Genomic DNA, 17,038 nt, shown 5'->3' with positions numbered 1-17,038 from the left:
GCAGATGAGAAAGTGGAGCTATGTAGGCCCCCACTCATATCGTAGGCCTGGGCTCTCCTTCCCGTCCCCTCCCCACCCTTCCATCTTCATGATGACAAAGGCTCCATGGGTCTTTGAGGACTCCCCCGTCAGGAGAGTAGGGTTGCAAGAGAGGCTATCCTCTCTGGCAAAGACCCAGGTTGGGGCTTGTAAATCATGTTGCTGAGCCGAGGCCAGTGCCATGGCCCCATTCCCCCGAACATGCTTTCTGTGGAGGGCAATGAAGCCTACCAGTTGGCTGTCATGACTTGGAAGAGACACAGCTTGAAGCAAGAACCAGGGTGCAGACTGGCCAGGCTAGGCAGAAGGATGGGGGAATTGGCTGAGGATAACGGAGACATCTCCATTTGTCTAACCCTTCCCATCTGCTCCATTTCCTGTTTCCCGAAAGGGAAAGAGCTGGGTGCTCAAATGCTAATTGAAATCCAACCTCCGGAGTCCAGAAGAGCTGGCAGGAGTGACTTCTGGCTAGGTAATAGGTTCAGTCCAGACTTCTGGGATTCTGCTCAGGTTTGGGGGTGAAGCCCAGAGGGCAGGGCAGAGCTCACCAGGGCTGCCATCGGGGGTAGATGGGTGGTAAGGGCGGCAGGGACTGGTCGTGTCTAACCCAAACGGAGCTTCATTTTTTCTAGGTTTGGGGAGCAGCCAGGATGGGGTCGGGCTGCGGCCCTGACCTCCCCGGCCTCCCTCCCTCTCTCCCGCCAAAGGAGCCTGCCGATCCCTGGTGTGAGGGTATGTGCCCTTGGACTACATCGTGGAAGCCAGCACCATGCAGTCCATGGGCATATACACTTGCCTCAAGGCTTATATCATCTCGGAGCGCCGGAAATTAGCACTGCTGTGGACTGGGAGGTTGTTGGGAGGGCCAAAGGGTGGGAGGTGAACAGGGAGGGGAGAACGTAGCCCACCTGAGAGCAATCTGCGTGACTTTGCCTTTTCTCTTCCTGCAGGGGTATATCGGTCTCCCCGGCCTGTTTGGCCTGCCAGGATCCGATGGAGAACGAGTGAGTATCCTGTCAGGCTGGAGGGTTTCCCGCCCCTCCTTTCCTGGACCCCCTGGCCGAAGTGAGGGCTATTATGTCTCCCAGGGGCTCAGGAGCCAGATAGAGGCCTTGAGCACATTGATGACACTGTGGGCTCCAGTGCTTACAGCAGTACTCTCCACACACAGCAAGCCCTGAATAAATCCTGTTACCACTACCCCAGGACCACGGCCTCCTGGAAGTGTCTCAGGGACTCTCTGGGCCATGATCCAGTCCCGGGAAGGAGCCAAGTCAGCAAACCGTGGGTGGCCCCTGGCTACCCCTAAGCAAGCTGGCGGAGATTAGAGTCAAAGCAGAAAGCTTCACACCCCCAAATTATTCACTCCAATCTACCAATCCCTGCCCTCCCACCCCCTTGACTCTTCATGTTTTTCTTCACCCTTCCATACACCCCAAAGTGGGGGCTCCTCTACCCCCTCCATCTGCTAGTACTTCAAGATTCCCTCAGACTCCAGAGCCCCTGTAGACCCCTGAGCAGTGGTGGAAGGCGGAGTGATGGGTGGTGCTTTGGGGAGCCAGGGACTTTGGGTGTAGAAATAAGGCAGCCACCTTACAAACAGGAAATGCCCCACCTCCTTGTTGTCTTTCCCCCTTTGGGCCTAAGCTAAGCCCCTAATCTAGACTCAGCCAGGGAGAGAAAGGGTCAAGTCCCTAAACTGAGGTCAAGGCTCTCTAGGCTTTGACCCCAAAGTGTCTGGAGGTGGGCTGAGCGATGCTGAAGTTGAGGTGTGTCTTGTACGTGTGTGTGCACGCGCGCGTGCGTGCCTTTTCTTTTCTCAGGTCCTCAACCAGCTTTCTCATTTTGTCTCTTCCCTGCAGGGTGTACCCGGAGTGCCTGGCCAGAGGGGCAAGATGGGTAGGCCGGTAAAGTTTTTCCTCGTCTACTATGCAGACTTTGTCAAGCGAAATGCAACCTCGAAGGGCTAAAGGGCTTGGGATTCCCTGTGCTTCCTCTTGGAGAGTCAGGGTTTCTGGACTCCTTGCTCCTCTCTCTCTCCATGTGTGTATCTGTCTGTCCATCCCTGGGCCTCTCTGTCTCTGTGGGATGACTCTGTTGTGACTGTAGCACAGGAGAATCGATTGGCTTTCTCACCCACTCTGATGCCCTGGACCTAATCCACCCCTTCCCCGTGTGTGTGTGTGTGTGTCTGTCCCCGGGCCTCTCTGTGTGCTATCCACTCTGTTGACTTGATTAGCTTTCTCCCTTACTCTGATACCCTGGACCTAATCCATTGCCTTCCTGGAGGAAGACAAGGTCATTCTTTGGATCTCAGTGGCGTGTGTTCTGACACTTCAATCGCTACATGGTTCCAGTCCATTCTTGGATACTTGGGGCCTTTATTCTCTTATAAGCCTAGCCCAGAGTTAATTAGCTGGGGGTGCTTTCCTCGTTGTGGTATTTGGCTCAATAGGGAAGCCACAGTGATGTTTACTATAAGAGAATGAGTGTGATTTGCTCAGTGATCGGGGTGACTATTTAATGGAAAAGTGGGTGAGGTTCCTATAATGTTTTTGGCTTTTTATAGTCATTGTTAAACACTTACTATGTGTCAAGCCCAGTTTTAAGTGCCATGGTGGTAGAAACACTTTTACCATGTTGGCCACGGTCTCTGTCCAGCATTGGGCTCACAGCCTAAATTGGAGGGAGTAGAATTTAATCCCCATTTTAGAGATGAGGTAACTGAGGCACAGAGAAGTGAAGCAACTTGCCCAAGGTCACACAGCAAGCAATTGGCAGACCCGTGATTAGAACCCAGGTCCTCTGACTCCAAAGCCAGTGCTCTTTCCACTAGGCCATGCTGCTGCCCATCCCACCATCAATTTGATCCAGCAGGTCCCATAACGTCCCCAGAAACTTAATCTTGTTTTGGTTTTCCTTTGTGGGTTTTTAGTGTTCCCTTCTCCCACTGGAGGGTTTCTTGGTTTAGGGGCTCTCTAAAACTAGGTTGGAGAGTGCTGGACTGGAGGCTTGGGAAAACAGAGACATTGAGAGGTGACATCAGAGCACTCTATAAATCTAAGGCGCTGTTATTATCATTATCATTCCTGAGGTTGGACAGAGGTGAAAAAAAAAATCACTCAACTCCTTATCTCAGCCGTGTAAGATGCTCGCTTTCTCCTTTGAATCTACATGAATACTCAGGACCCTTAAGTAGAGAAAATATATGAATCACCAACCAGAATCCAATAAACAAAGCAACTGTAGTTAGGTACATTATGTTTGGTCAGGGTTTCTGAGTTCTGACGTGCTGTTCCCACATTCGGAATCCTGTATACTCAACACATTCCAGCTCCCAGTCTGTTTCTGTTATCTTGACTTTTCCAGCGTTGGCTGCATAAATATTCTCACACCGAGGTGCTGGGATAGAGCTACGTTTCAGTCCTGTGCTCCCGCCCTGTCGCACCCCTATTCACACCCACCCCAGCCAGGAGCGTTGTGGCATTGGAGAAGTCAGAGGTCGGAAGCTACTGGAGCACCCTAGGGAGGGAACATCAGGGATTGGATTTCCTGCTATTCAGGGGTTGGGGGAGGGATCGTGCCTTCTGATCTGATTGAATTGATTTTCTTGAAGACCGAATGATCTCTCCTGGATGTCTATTCTTTTCCACCTTTCCTGCCTGCCCCTGGTCCATGTGTTGTGATGTCTTAGCAGTAGCAGTGATGTCATACCAGTAATAATTGTAATTATAATTTTGGTATTTAAGGGCTTACTATGTGCCAGGCACCGCACTAAGCTCTTGGGTGGATACAGGCAAATTGAGTTGGAAGCAGTCCCTGTCCCACTTGTGGCTCAATCCCCATTTTACAGATGAGTTAACTGAGGCCCAGAGAAATGAAGTAACTTGCCCAAGGTCACACAGCAGACAAGTGGCAGACCCGGGATTTCCTGGCCTCAAGGAGCTGCCATTCTAGCGGGGGAGACAGACAGGAAAACTTTTACAACTAGAGAGGTCAAAATAAGTAATGGAAGAAATGGATGAGACCAAGGGGAGGCCAGAGAATGTCTCATTGCTCCCCAGCTCTGCCGTGCCTTCTGTGCACTGCACAAACACTGGCTGGGTATGCGGACAAGCTGGAGGCTGACTACCTTCCTGGTGAAGAGCAAATGGAATTTCTCCACAGCAGCAGGAGGTTTAATCACTTAATCAGTCAGTGATATTCACTGTGCCCTTACTGGGTGTGCAGAGCGCTCTACCAAGCATCGGGAGAGTGCAGTACAACAGAGTTGGTAGACGTAATCCCTGCCCACAAGGAATTTACAATCTACAGGGGGGTGCCGACAATAAAATAAATTATGCAGTATTGCCCTTTCCCCACCCTCTCCTCCAAGAAGAACCCACCCAGTATACTTTTTACCCACCGTGGACTTAGGGGCTGGAAAGGTAGACAGATATTTAACTGGGAAGGCCCAAAGCAGATTCCTGCCTTTTCAATGTTGCCCTGATGGACTGATACCCAATTTCTTGGAAATCACTGGGTAGAAAGTTTTGGTTTTGCAAGTGCTTTTTGAAATCAGGAAGGTACTGGGAATGTCCCTGTCTACCTGGGACAGCAATTAGAATAAAAGATGACTGAGGTGAAAAAGGAGTTATGAACTTTGGCCTTCAGGAGGACCTAGCTTTGGATGCAGAGTTCCTTAATCAATCAAAGGTATTTATTGAGCACTTACTGTGTTCAGAGTACACAATACTAAGTGCTTGGAAAAGTACATCAAGAGGAGGTTCCCTCTGTAGCAAGAGGAATGGGGAGAAAAGGAAGAACATGGGTCTGGGATTCGGGAAACCTGAGTCTCCACCTTAACTCCGTCATGAGTCTGCTCTATGACATCAGGCAAGTCACTTAACTTCTGTGTCCTGTCCTGCTTCTGTAAAATGGGAATAATAATCCATTCCTCAAAGAGTGGTTTGCAAAAGAAAAAGCTCAAATCAAATTCAAGGCATCCTTAATCTTTTAAATGTTGATGTGATGGAGGGTAAAACAATTGAGAGGGCGATCAACTCTGCTTCAACACAGGACCTGACAGGATGGGGTAGGACATAATAGACATGTGAATTAAATGAGACACAGTCCTGTCCAGAAAAAGGGGGATGAACCAGATGGCCTCTGAAGGATTCCTCCAGTCCTGGATCTCTGGGAGTTTCATCATTTTTCAAGGAGAAGCGTATAGAGGTAGCTGCCAGGCTTCTAGCATAGGAGGAAGGAAAGAAGTTCATGGTTACATTTTTATAAGAGAGTGAGAAATTTACTAAGAGACGTGGAAGGGAGAGAAGGGGAAATGAGAGACAGGCAGGCTGGTGGGGGACATCTTTCTGATCTAGTTCAGGCTTTGATTGAGGAAGAGGCAGAGGAAGAAGAGGAGGAGGAGGAGGAGAGTTGATGGGTGAAGCTGGAGTGACAATTTTTGGCCCAAAACCTAGGATGATAGATGATGATGATGGCATTTATTAAGCACTTACTATGTGTAACGCACTGTTCTAAGCGCTGGGGAGGTTACAAGGTGATCAGGTTGTCCCACGGGGGGCTCACAGTCTTAATCCTCATTTTACAGATGAGGTAACTGAGGCCCAGAGAAGTTAAGTGGCTTGCCCAGAGTCACATAGCTGACAATTGGCGGAGCTGGGATTTGAACCCGTGACCTCTGACTCCAAAGCTCAAATCAAATCACTAGGAGACAAAGTGCTTACTAAGTGCTTGGGAGAGTGCAATATAACAACATAACAGACACATTCCCTGCCCAGTTGCAGAAGTAGAAGGCCTTATTTGTGAGGTAGACCCAGTGAGTTAGGCCACCGCCCTTTCAAAGGGCTCATAGACGTCTGGGCCCTGTGTTCCCAAACTCGGACCCAGCCCCTCGGAGTCCCAGATGGGCCATCCATCTCCATGTCTGCCCCACTTTTCAGAATACTCACATCAGAGCCGGCCTGAGGCCTGGTTGAAGGGAGGCCAGGCAGTGAGACCCCACAGCCAGGCAGAAGCCCACAACTGACCTTGCTGAAGGAAAGAGGCTTGGTCCCCTCACTGAGGATGCAGGCTCAGTTTGAGCCACTCCAGCATCAGCTCCCGGCTGGCGGTGAGCCAAAGCGGAGCCAGGATGGGTGGGGGTTGGAAGAAGGAGAGCAAGGTTCTCCGGAGCCCACTACCACTGCAGAGTCAGTTTCTGGGGGCGGACATTACCGCCTGGCACGAGCAGCCCCTGACCCATCCCAACATCCATCTTCACTCCGTCTGCTGCCACAGCTTTGAACGGCTCCTGGCCGCTCACCAGCCATCCCCCTGGCCCCTCCCTGTCCTACCACCAACAAAAGCAGCCGCAAACCAGCGATGCATAGAGAACAGCTCCAGGCTTGGCCTGGGAGCCGCCGCGATTTTCCATTCTCTTTTTGACGGCAGCTGGGCAGGCCAGCGTGCTCTGGGCAGGGGAGGTAGAGATGCCATTCTGACCTGGGGAGGATCAGGGAAGGGGAAGAGGGTGGTCCCGTGTGCTGTGATGGGATGATGCTGCTGAACACCATTCATGCATGTACATACATGCTGTCTCTCTCTTTGTTTCCATCTCTCCCTGTCTCTCTCTCTCTTTGTATCTCTATCAGTTCACCTCTGACTGGCAGCCCCTTGTCTTCGGCTACGCTAGACAATAAAACCCCAGAATAGCTATTCCAGGGTGGCAGGGTAGAGGCAGCTCTCCCTCTGACCCACCCCAAAGCCTTCTTGCCACCTGGGTGGTATTCTGGTTAAAAGCATTTTTTGACTTTTAGCAGCATTCCGCGGTCATATTAATGGATGTTTAACCTGAGTGCTTTTTCCACCCCTCCCCAGTCACCCCTCCCTCTTAGAAAGGACTGGGAAAAGGGGCACAGTTTTCCCCCAGAGATGGAAAAGATTACCTGTTCATGACCCCACTCCCCATGCCGGGGCTGCCCAGTTCTTCATGGATCTGGAGGTGGAGGAGGAAGAAGGGGAGGAAGAGGAGATGGGCACTGCCCTGAAAGCTTCATATCCCTGGGGATCTGTGGGGCTCCAGACTTTCCCTTGGTGATGTTGGGGCAGGAAAGACTACTCTCACTCAGCCCTATCCCCACCCCAAACCTGGCATGAGCTCCTGTAGGGCAGGGGCACCGGGGGAGGAACTGCAGCTGCTGAGATGATGCAGAAGATGGAGTGAATGAGTGTGTGTGTGTGTGTGTGTGTGTGTGTGTGTGTGTGTGTGTGTGTTCACGCGCTTGTGTATTTTGGAGCAAATTATCCACTATCATAGTAATAATAATTATGGTACTGGTAAAGTGCTTAGCACTGTTCTAAGCACTGGGGTAGTTACAATTTAATCAGTTTGGACACAGTCTCTGTCCTACATGAGGCTCACAGTCTAAGTAGGAGGGTGTAAGATTGAATTCCCATTTTACAGATGAGATAACTGAGGCACAGAGAAGTTAATTGATTTGCCCCAGGTCACACAGCAGATTCATGGCAAAGCTAAAATTAGAACTCGGGTCCTTTGACTCCCATGTTTTTTCCCCTGACCACACTGCTTCTCTAATAGAACAGTGCCTGGCACATAGTAAGCACTTAACAAATGCCATCATTATTATTATAATATCAGTGTTCTCCATAAATGTAACCTCATTATAGGCAGGGAAGGTGTCTACTTGTTCTCTGGTATTGTTTGCTCCCAAAAGTTTAGAACAGTGTTCTGCACGTAGTAAGCACTTGATAAATACTATTAATTGCATATTGGTGGGAATCGTCTGTGGGTTACGGCACAGCAGACTGGTTTACATTATGACCAGATCCTGAAAGTTTTCAGGATGGGCGCAAGCTTGGTTGACTGCACCAGGGAAGGAGAGGAGTCATTCATTGATTAATTATGGTATTTGTTAAGCGCTTATCATGTGGCAAGCACTGTTCTTATGGTCCAGTGTCAGCACCCAGCCCCAAGCAATGGGGCCCGATGGGTTCTGCTCCCCAACTAGTCTGATCCCTCCATGACCTTAGGCAAGATATTTATTCCTTTGGCCCCTAGAATCCCCACTCATGCCCAGGGAGCCAAGACTGAGTCTTTAGAGAAGCACTGGGCAACAGAGGTGATTCCCTGGATAAACTAGAAGCAGGGTTTTTTGTGTCCCACATTCTTTGGATTGTTTCTGTGCTGACCAATTCTGCCAGCTAATTGTTTCCCCCTCAACCTGCAGAGGCTCAGGTGTGATACCTAGCCTAGGCAGAAATCTCGAGATTGTCGGGTGTGAAGACCAAGGTTGGTCTGTCATTCTGTCTCTGCCATCCACCCGAGCAGCTGAAAGACCCCACTTAAAGCTGTATTTGGCATGGGGAGCCCTTAGTTAAACAGTGTCTAGGCCGCACGTCACCATCCAAGCCTGAGAAAATAAACTTAATCTTCCACCAGAAAAACAGCTGCAGAGCCCAGCACATCCATGGTATCATTACCTAACATGATTTAATGTTTTCTAATGTGATTTCTTATGTTCAGAGCATGAAGCCATCAGGCAATAGTTACAGCTCAGGTGAACATGGTCCAGGAATCTGAGCATTTTGAGTTTAAAGAGATGTGGGAAGGGAAAGCAATGGCTCTGGAACAAAGGAAGGTGTCAAAGATCCACCCAGAAATGTACTCTCTGACCATGGAAGCACTATAGATTTCCACAGAGACCCCTTTCCTGTAGGCCTTTAGGATGCCCAGACTTCACGTTACATTTGTTAAATTACTGAGTGGGCACATTGTCTGTGTCTTTGTTAAAGTTGGCTCTTCTTTTGTTCCAGTTTGCATAAGATAAGTACCTACTTTGAGCCCCAAGACAACGTTAGCAGGCCTCCCCCCATACATCCCAGATTAATGTGTGCTATGGGCCTGTCTTCTGAGATCAGGCCTGTCTGAGCAGGGCTGGACTTGGAGGCTTAGCACATGGGGGTCAATCACCAACTTGGGATCCCTCCTCTGGTTGGGGAACAGGGCCGTTTCTGGCTGGCTGTCAATCGTATGTAGTATTAGTCATATTTATCGAGTGCTTACTGGGTGCAGAGCACTGTACTATGCACTTGGGAGGGTACAATATAATAACACATTCCGTGCCCACAGTGACAGGCGAGGAGGAAGTGGGGTTTGTCTTAGGAACAGAACTGCTTAACCCGCCCCCTCACTCGGAACCTAAAACCTTTTTCTGACAGGAGTCCCACACTAGATTTTTGCCTCCTTGTCAGCCCTGGGCACAGCCTCCTGGGGGTCTCCTCTAGCCAGCCCCCACCAATGCCACTGACTACATGTCAGCCTTTCCCAAACCTCAGCCTTGTGCTTCGTCCATCTGGTTGCCCTCTGGAGGGTCTTGGGCATCCCCCAGAGTCCAGGCAGGCTGGCAGTAGGGTGGAGGGAGTAGCACGGAGGGGCCAGTGCCTCCTGGCCATAGGTCTCACTGGGCAGCTTCACAGGCCAATCAGAAGGCACCCAACCCATTGCAAAATACCCAGGGTACGCAGATTCAGTCTATTGCTTTTCCAACTCTCCGTGACAAATCTCAGCAAAAAGTGCCAGGGGCAAATCCTTCTAGCATTGCCTGGCTGACTACACTGATTACATAGGCCATTGAAAAGCTTGTGGACTTTGTAAAATGTTTTCGAACTGATGCTAGGTTTCCCCAGGCAGACTCAGCCGTAATCACACTCATTCCCTACACCCCGTCTCCCTGTGATAAGAGGCTGGAGACGTTGCTTGTTTTCGTGCTTTAAAAGAAACCCGTGATTTTCACCAGGGAATCCAGGTGGAGGTTGAAAACTTGGCTCTGGCTTCTGTCTAGACTACGTGAGAGCCAATATGTTTTGCTGCTGAGCTTGGAGAATGAGGACAGGAAAGATACCCACATCTGGACACTGATCCCTCTTTATCCTAGTCGAGAGCCTTCAGATCAAAATTGGAATGGTCCATTGGGTTCGTCTCTCAAGTTGTCTGCATTTTATTTTCCATCCCTGATTGCTGGGGCTGAAAAGGCTTCGGGTCTTGGCAAATGGGAGACTTAAGAGACGTGGCAATGTAGATTGGTGAACTTACCAAGAAGGAACTGGAGTCTAAAGGCCTTCTCCTGACGTGACCTCTGATCTTGAGAGCCAGCGGATAGATCCAGTTGTTATTACTTTCTGTTGTAACTCACTTTTGGAGGCAAACCCTAGAATGGGCATCCCCCCAGGGGAGGTCTCTTAACCTGGGTTAGAAGTGATAGAGGACCCTGAGAGGTCACCAGCACTGAGACTTCAGGGTATCCTTGACCAATGTCGAGGTGCCCTGCAGCAGTCCAATTTGGGCTGAGATAGATGGTTCTGGGAGGGAGTGGGAGAAGATGGAGGAGTGCAGAGAAACCTGATGATGGCCTTCTAATCATCAGTGGTATTTATTGAGTACTTACTATGGGCAGAGCACTGGACTAAGTGCTTAGCCCTGTATTAATGTAGAAAGTATCCCCCAGAGTATGCTGTCGTTGAGGACAGAAGAAATGCAGTGTGAAGGATTCAAGTTAGACTAAGGCAGTGGCTCATGTTGGTGAATGTTGATGAACATTTGAAGGGGTTTTCAGGGAAGGTTAGGAAATTGCTTTCGTGGAGCTTTCTAATTGTGACTTGCTTCGACAGCCTTTCTCCAAGGATTTTTTGATGTCTGAGTCACTGAAGAGGTTTTGGCTTGGCTTCAGAGAAGCAGCATGGCTTAGTGGATAGAACACAGGCCTGGGAGTTAGAAAGACCTGGGTTCTAATCCCAGCTCCTCCACTTGTCTGCTGTGTGATCTTGGGCAAGTCACTTCACTTCCCTGTACCTCAGTTACCTCATCTGTAAAATGGGGATTAAGACTGGGAGCCCCATGTAGGACATGGACTGTGTCCAACCTGATTAGCTGATATCTACCCCAGTGCTTAGTGCAGTGCCTGGCACACAGTAAGTGCTTAACAAATACCATTACAACAACAAAAAAAGCTTTGCTCTATACCTGGCACCCGAGTCTCTCAGGAGCAACTGTGGATTCCGGAACAACAGGAAAATATGTCTTGAGTGGGACAACAACAGGGAGCTTCACCCTCAACATAGCTCACCTGCTAACTAGCTGATCTTGACTGCCTTGAAGCTCAATTTTCTCAGTTTCTCTTTGGCTATTGGCTCTCCTAGGCCCCAGCCCAGTGCAGAAACCACATTCCTGAGGCCAGGGTGGGGACCGTGAATGGCTGAATTAGCCTGATTGGAAAGGAGCCAAAACGCTACAGCTGGGAGAGCAAAGGGCCCCCAATTCATTCCCAGGTTTTGGCAAGCCTGCCTGGACTGCGTTATCTTCTTCCCCACACAGAGTCCCAAGCAACCAGACAGGGGGACGGTCCCAGTTAAAAGTATGTAAAGGAAACACATCACGCACTACATTGAACAAGCCTGAAGCCCAGTCTCTCTGGCACAGGAGAGCCCAAGACCCAGACTCTGGGTGAGCCAGAGACCTGAAGCAAGAGAATTTGAAATGGGTAAGGTAGGACTCCCCGTTCCCACTCTCTCTCCCACCTCCTAGTGATGTCACACAGAAACAGTGCGGTCTAGTGGAAAGAGCATAGGTCAGAGGACATGGGTTCTAATCCTGGTTCTGCCACTTGTCTGCTCTGAAAGGTTGGGTAAGTCATTTCACTTTTCTATGCTTCAGTTTCCTCACCTCTAAAAAGAGGATTCAAAACCAGTCCTCCCTTCCACACTGCAAGTCCTATGTGGGGCAAGAACTGCGTCCAACCTGATTATCTTATATGTCCCCAGAGAGACTTTGGCATAAAGTGGGCACTTAAAAAGGACCACAGAAAATAAAAAACTCACCAATCCCCAGAAAAGCTCTAGGAAGCTCCACCCAAGAGCAGCCAATGACGGTATCCAAACCCCACAAAATGGGCCCCACATGACACCACACATGCTGTGCCTGATATCATATGGTCGCTATTTTTGTGGATGCCTGCCCTACTGAGCTACAAAGCCAGAGAGTTTCCCTGGGGGACCCTGACTCCCCAAATTGGTCCAGAGCCATTGTGTTCCCTTCCTGTGTCTGTGAAACTCAGACACTGCACTTGAAGTTTAGAAGGCAGAGGCAGGGGCCTCAGCCGGAGGAGGCTGGACACTTAAAGGAAACATACTGGACATGTCATATTAGTGCAGGACAGAGGAGAGGCTGGCTGAAGATCACGCAGCCTGTTGTAAAATCCGATAGATAACCTCCCAAAAGGAGGCTGGCATTATGGGGATTTGCCCAGCCTGCTAAGGGAAAGTCTTCTTACCTGGTGCAGATGGGATGTGAAATGAAACTGGGCCAGGATTATGTTTGACAATCGGGGAGTCAGTGCACCAAGAGAATGGACATATGAAAACTCCATATTGGAGGTGCAGGGACTGGTTGGATGGACAAAAGGAAATTGAAATACGTCAGAAGTAGTTCACAGGCAAGGCTGCAGCAGGTGCAGGGAACAAGTTGGGGAACCTCCTTCCTGTGATCCTCATGCATCCCTATCTACAGAGAGGCTGATCATTTGGGGCCTGATACGCCAGGACAAGGTGACTGGGTTCAGAGCTTGTTTGCCTTGTGGCACATCCATAGCTAGTCCCTGATGAGATTCCAGAAGCCAACCCTGGGTAAACGAACCTGGTTGAGATAATCAGAAGTTGAGTTTGGAAACATCAATCTCTAATGAGAGTCCAAAAACCAAGCCTGGAAAGACCAGTCCTTGATGAGATTGTGAGAAGCCAATCTTGGGAACATCAGTCAGTAATAACAGTCTAGAGATCATGCCTGAAAAGACCAATCCTTGATAAGATTCCCTAAACCAAGCCTGGAGAGACCAACTCAAGATGAGCTTGCAGAAGTCAAGCCTGGAAAGACCGATCACTAATGAGATTCTAGAAGTTGAGCCTGGAAAGACTAATCACTAATGAGATTCCAGAAGTCAAGCCTGGAAAGACCAATCACTAATGAGATTCCAGAAATCAAGCCTGCAAATACAGGTTACTGAAGGGCTCTCAGCAGGGATGATGGGACCATAGGGGAACTGCAGTGTTGACTAGAGGTCATCTGGACAGAGTTAGCTGGGGTTCAGCTTTCCAATTAGAAGTAATTTCCTTTTTGAAGATGCACTTCTCCCCTTACCAAAGCCTTGCCCCTCTCTGGCCCCTCCATTGCAGGAGCAAGAAGGGGACTGGGGCTGGCATCAAGGACCTGCTCCTGGCAATGGAGGAAGGTGTGAGAGATGTGAAGGGAGCAAGCAGAAGTACCAAGGATGGAAGGCTCCTTGATTTCTGCCTTCACCTCTTGACGCCCTCCTCCTCCCTCCAGGCCACCTCGACCTCACCACTCGCTTTATAAGCTTGCTCCACGGGCCTCTGCCTCCTTTGGGGAGGTGCCCTGGGCACTGCCTCACCTGGCCACAGCCAGTTGGCCCACGTCTCCCTGCTCAGACAGGGCTGGGTGACTCCAAATGGCCTATGTTGGGCCAACAGGAAAATAAAATCTTGTTTTTGGATCAAGATCTGATTGGCGAGAAACCTGCTAGAAGTCTCCAACAGAGCAGCTGCCAGCCTCCCTCCTCTATTCCTGCAGGGAGGAGATTTAAACAGAGTCAGATGTTTTCACACACACACATACACATACACGCCCATGTGTACATACAACACATATACACAATTATACACACACACATGTAGAAACAGGCACACGGGCCCTCACATATGCACATTTATACCCCCCCACACACACATAAATACAGACTGGACATTCGATGTCTTGTCATTCGGCTTTCTCCCCATCACTGTCAGGGACTCAGGAGTGGAGAACGCTACAGTCTGTTTTCTGGAACCTCTGGTCTGTTTGTTTGTTCTATGATACTTTTTAAGCACTTACTTTTTCCACACACTGCACTGAGTGCTGGGGTACATACAAATTAATCCGTTTGGGCACAGTCTCTGTCCCATATGGACCTCACAGTCCAAGTTGGAAGGAGGACAATTTAATCCTCATTTTACAGATGAGGTAACTGAGGCCTTTTTGGGGAAAGCCTTCCTGTCCGTTCCTATGGAGAAAAGTGCAAGAAGCAGAGAGCTGTCTCTCCAAACTGACAAGACTCGGGGGTGATCCCAAAAGAACCAACCCCTGCCAGCCCCGCTTTACCCACAGAATCTCTCCTTAATTTATGCTTCTGCTTTCTGGGCCTGGAGACTCCACTGCCTCGCTCTTTGTGTTCTAGGGACATTCTCTGTCCCTTTTTGGGCAGATGGTAAGAAATTCATAATCTGTTGTCTTTGCCAACTGCAGGCTGGAGGGGTGAAGGTTGGATCCTGCCCGAGTCCAGGTGCCCACCGAACAACCCTCTGACTTCCCACCAGCCCCACTTTGCTACCCAAGGATCCTCCAAAGACAGGGGGCCAGCATCCAGCTCCCCCGGGGAGGAGGAGGGGGAGCCATTTGACACCAATGGTTCCATTTCAATTCTCCAAAGTCCCACAGGGGTCCAAAATCTTAGCCAAACAGAGCCCTTTCTCCTCAACTCCCCCTTCCCCTCTGCCAACAGCACTATGCCTCCTCCCCTCCTCTCATAAACCACCAACTGCTTTTCAAACTGCTTCTCTGCCCTCTGGAGACTCTATGGAGAAGATTGGATTTGAATTCAGCTTGCTTACTTTTCACTGCTTCATTTCCCCTCTCTGTGCCAATTGCTTGGGGCAATTTGAATTTCCTGCAGACCTCCCTGACCGGACCCCTCCTCCCTCTCCTGCCTGGCCCTGGGTCTGTCCTTCTTGATCACTTCTCTGACCACTTCCAGTCAGGGAAAAGCCACTGCCGGGATCTTTGAGGCCCGTAACTTTTATTACAGCAAGCCAAATACAAGTAAGGAGAGACAAAAGCCACAGCCCTGACCTAGATCTATCAATCAATAAATCAGTTGTATATATTGAGCACTTACTAGGGGCAGAGCACTGTATTAAGGGCTTGGGAGAATACAACAGAATTAGCAGACACGTTCCCTACTCACAATAAGCTTACAATCTAGAGGGGGAAATAAACATTAATGTGAATAAATGAATTTATCATATATATTTTGAAGATATAATATGTAATTTTAAGATAGGAAAAATGGGTAAGAAACCTAGATTTGAGCCCAGCAAAGGATGAGGTTCAGAGCAGAGGTAGCCCAGGAAGCTCAGCTGGGGAAGTTTTTGGTGATATAAATTCCCCTTCCTGCCTGGCATTCACCAAGGGACAGAGCACCCAAGATGCAGAGATGATCAGGGAAGGCCCCTTGGAGGAGAGGAGTTTTCAGAAGGTCCTTGAAGATGGGGAGATGTGAAGGGGGAGGGAAGAAGGGACATTCTCTGTCCCTTTCTTGGCTTCCCTTCAAGGCAGAAGGGAAGCCCATGAGCAAGAGGTTGGCAGCAAGAGAGCAAAGTCAACTGGGTGACGTTGGGCAAGTCACTTCACTTCTCTGGGCCTCAGTTACTCTGGAAAATGGGGATTAAAACTGTGAGCCCCCCGTGGGACAACCTGATCACCTTGTAACCTCCCCAGCGCTTAGAACAGTGCTTTGCATGTAGTAAGCACTTACAAAATACCAGTATTATTATTATTAAGAGAGACAAGAACAAGGCACAGTGAGCAAAATGTGTGATCTGGGTTGTAGTGAGAGAGGAGTGAGGATAAGAAATGGGGAAAGAGCTGTTTGAGGGCCTTAACGCTAATGATTATCTCTGCTTGATGCTGACAGGAATAGGCAACCATTGGAGGATTTTGAGGAGTGGGAAGATGTGCACAAAATGATGTTGTAGAAAAATGATCCAGGTGGTGTAGAGAAACATGGATTGGAGAGGAGTCGTTGGAAGGTCAGTGAGGACACTGATGCGGAGGCCAAGTTGGGATATGACAAGTGCTTGGACCAGGATGATAGTTTGGATGAAGAGGATGGGGAATCCACCACAAGGAGATGTGGAGAAGAATAGACAGGATTTGATGACAGACTGAATATGGTTGTTGAAAGAGAGAGAGTAGTCAGGGATAATGCCAAGGTTGTGGGCTTGAGAGACGAGGCCCTTCAGGGATTCTGAGATCATAGCACCTCCAAGTTAAGTTTCTGGGAGTCACTGCGTATGTGAGAGAGAGAGTGTGTTTGTGTGTGTGTTCTATATCCAGAAGCTAAGCCAACAGAGTGATCCCTCTTTATTCCATCAGAGAATTAATGTCATGTTGTCCTGTTCAACTGATTTTGCAAACAGGTTCTCTTCTCTCTCTCTCTCTCTCTCTCTCTCTCTCTCTCTCTCTCTCTCTCTCTCTCTCCCTCCTGAATGGCAGTTTTTATTCTTTCTACTGAGAGGTAAATCTATTTTTTTCCTCCTCTTTTTTCCAACTTTCCATTTTTCCGATTAGTCTGGGAATGGCTCTCTCCAGCCACAACTCCCTGCAGCCTGTTGACTGTGCCAACTGGAAGCTGTCGTGCCCAGAGGCAACTGGTTGAGTCCCACTGCCTGGGTGCCCCCATACCCCTCCTGGCAGGGACTGTTTGTGCTGAGCCCAGTAGAAGTCAGTTTGAGAGGGGAACGACCAGGCCAGAACACTGTGGGGAAAGCAGAGGCTTAGAGCTGGAGACCCCAGCTCCGCTCAGGCCATGTCCTGAAGGGAAATATTCCAGGATGGGGGCTTCCCATCCCTGCATAGGCTGTCAGGCCACAGGAATCCGGGCTGTTATCCACCAGCTGGGGAAAAAGCTGGAGTTGCAGGATAATCAATCCATCGAACAGTTGATCAATAAATAGTATTTATGGAATGTTTTCTGTATGGGAAGCACTGTCTGTTTAAAGATGGGTGAAAAAATCCTACCCCTTTGCCTGAAATAGTATGCATTATGGGACCTCCCCTTGATGGGTAGAGAGACCCTAGGGAATAGGGACAGGATCTGAGAATTCCACTCTC

At 49.4% G+C, this 17,038-nt stretch overlaps 1 protein-coding gene across 1 annotated transcript in view; it reads left to right on the top strand.

The window, feature by feature from the left end:
* The window catches only part of COL27A1 (collagen type XXVII alpha 1 chain), a 222,490-nt gene that overhangs the window by 75,337 nt on the left and 130,115 nt on the right, over window positions 1-17,038 (top strand). The window contains exons 11-12 of the mRNA XM_038745686.1: window positions 990-1,043; window positions 1,902-1,946. Of these exons, the coding sequence (XP_038601614.1) occupies window positions 990-1,043; window positions 1,902-1,946 (99 nt within the window). The remainder of the gene's footprint in view (window positions 1-989; window positions 1,044-1,901; window positions 1,947-17,038) is intronic.

The sequence above is a fragment of the Tachyglossus aculeatus genome, chromosome 4, assembly GCF_015852505.1.
Source record: "Tachyglossus aculeatus isolate mTacAcu1 chromosome 4, mTacAcu1.pri, whole genome shotgun sequence".
In the NCBI taxonomy this organism is placed as follows: domain Eukaryota; kingdom Metazoa; phylum Chordata; class Mammalia; order Monotremata; family Tachyglossidae; genus Tachyglossus; species Tachyglossus aculeatus.
Note: the sequence above shows the minus strand (reverse complement) of the source record. Positions and strands in the feature narration are given on the sequence as shown.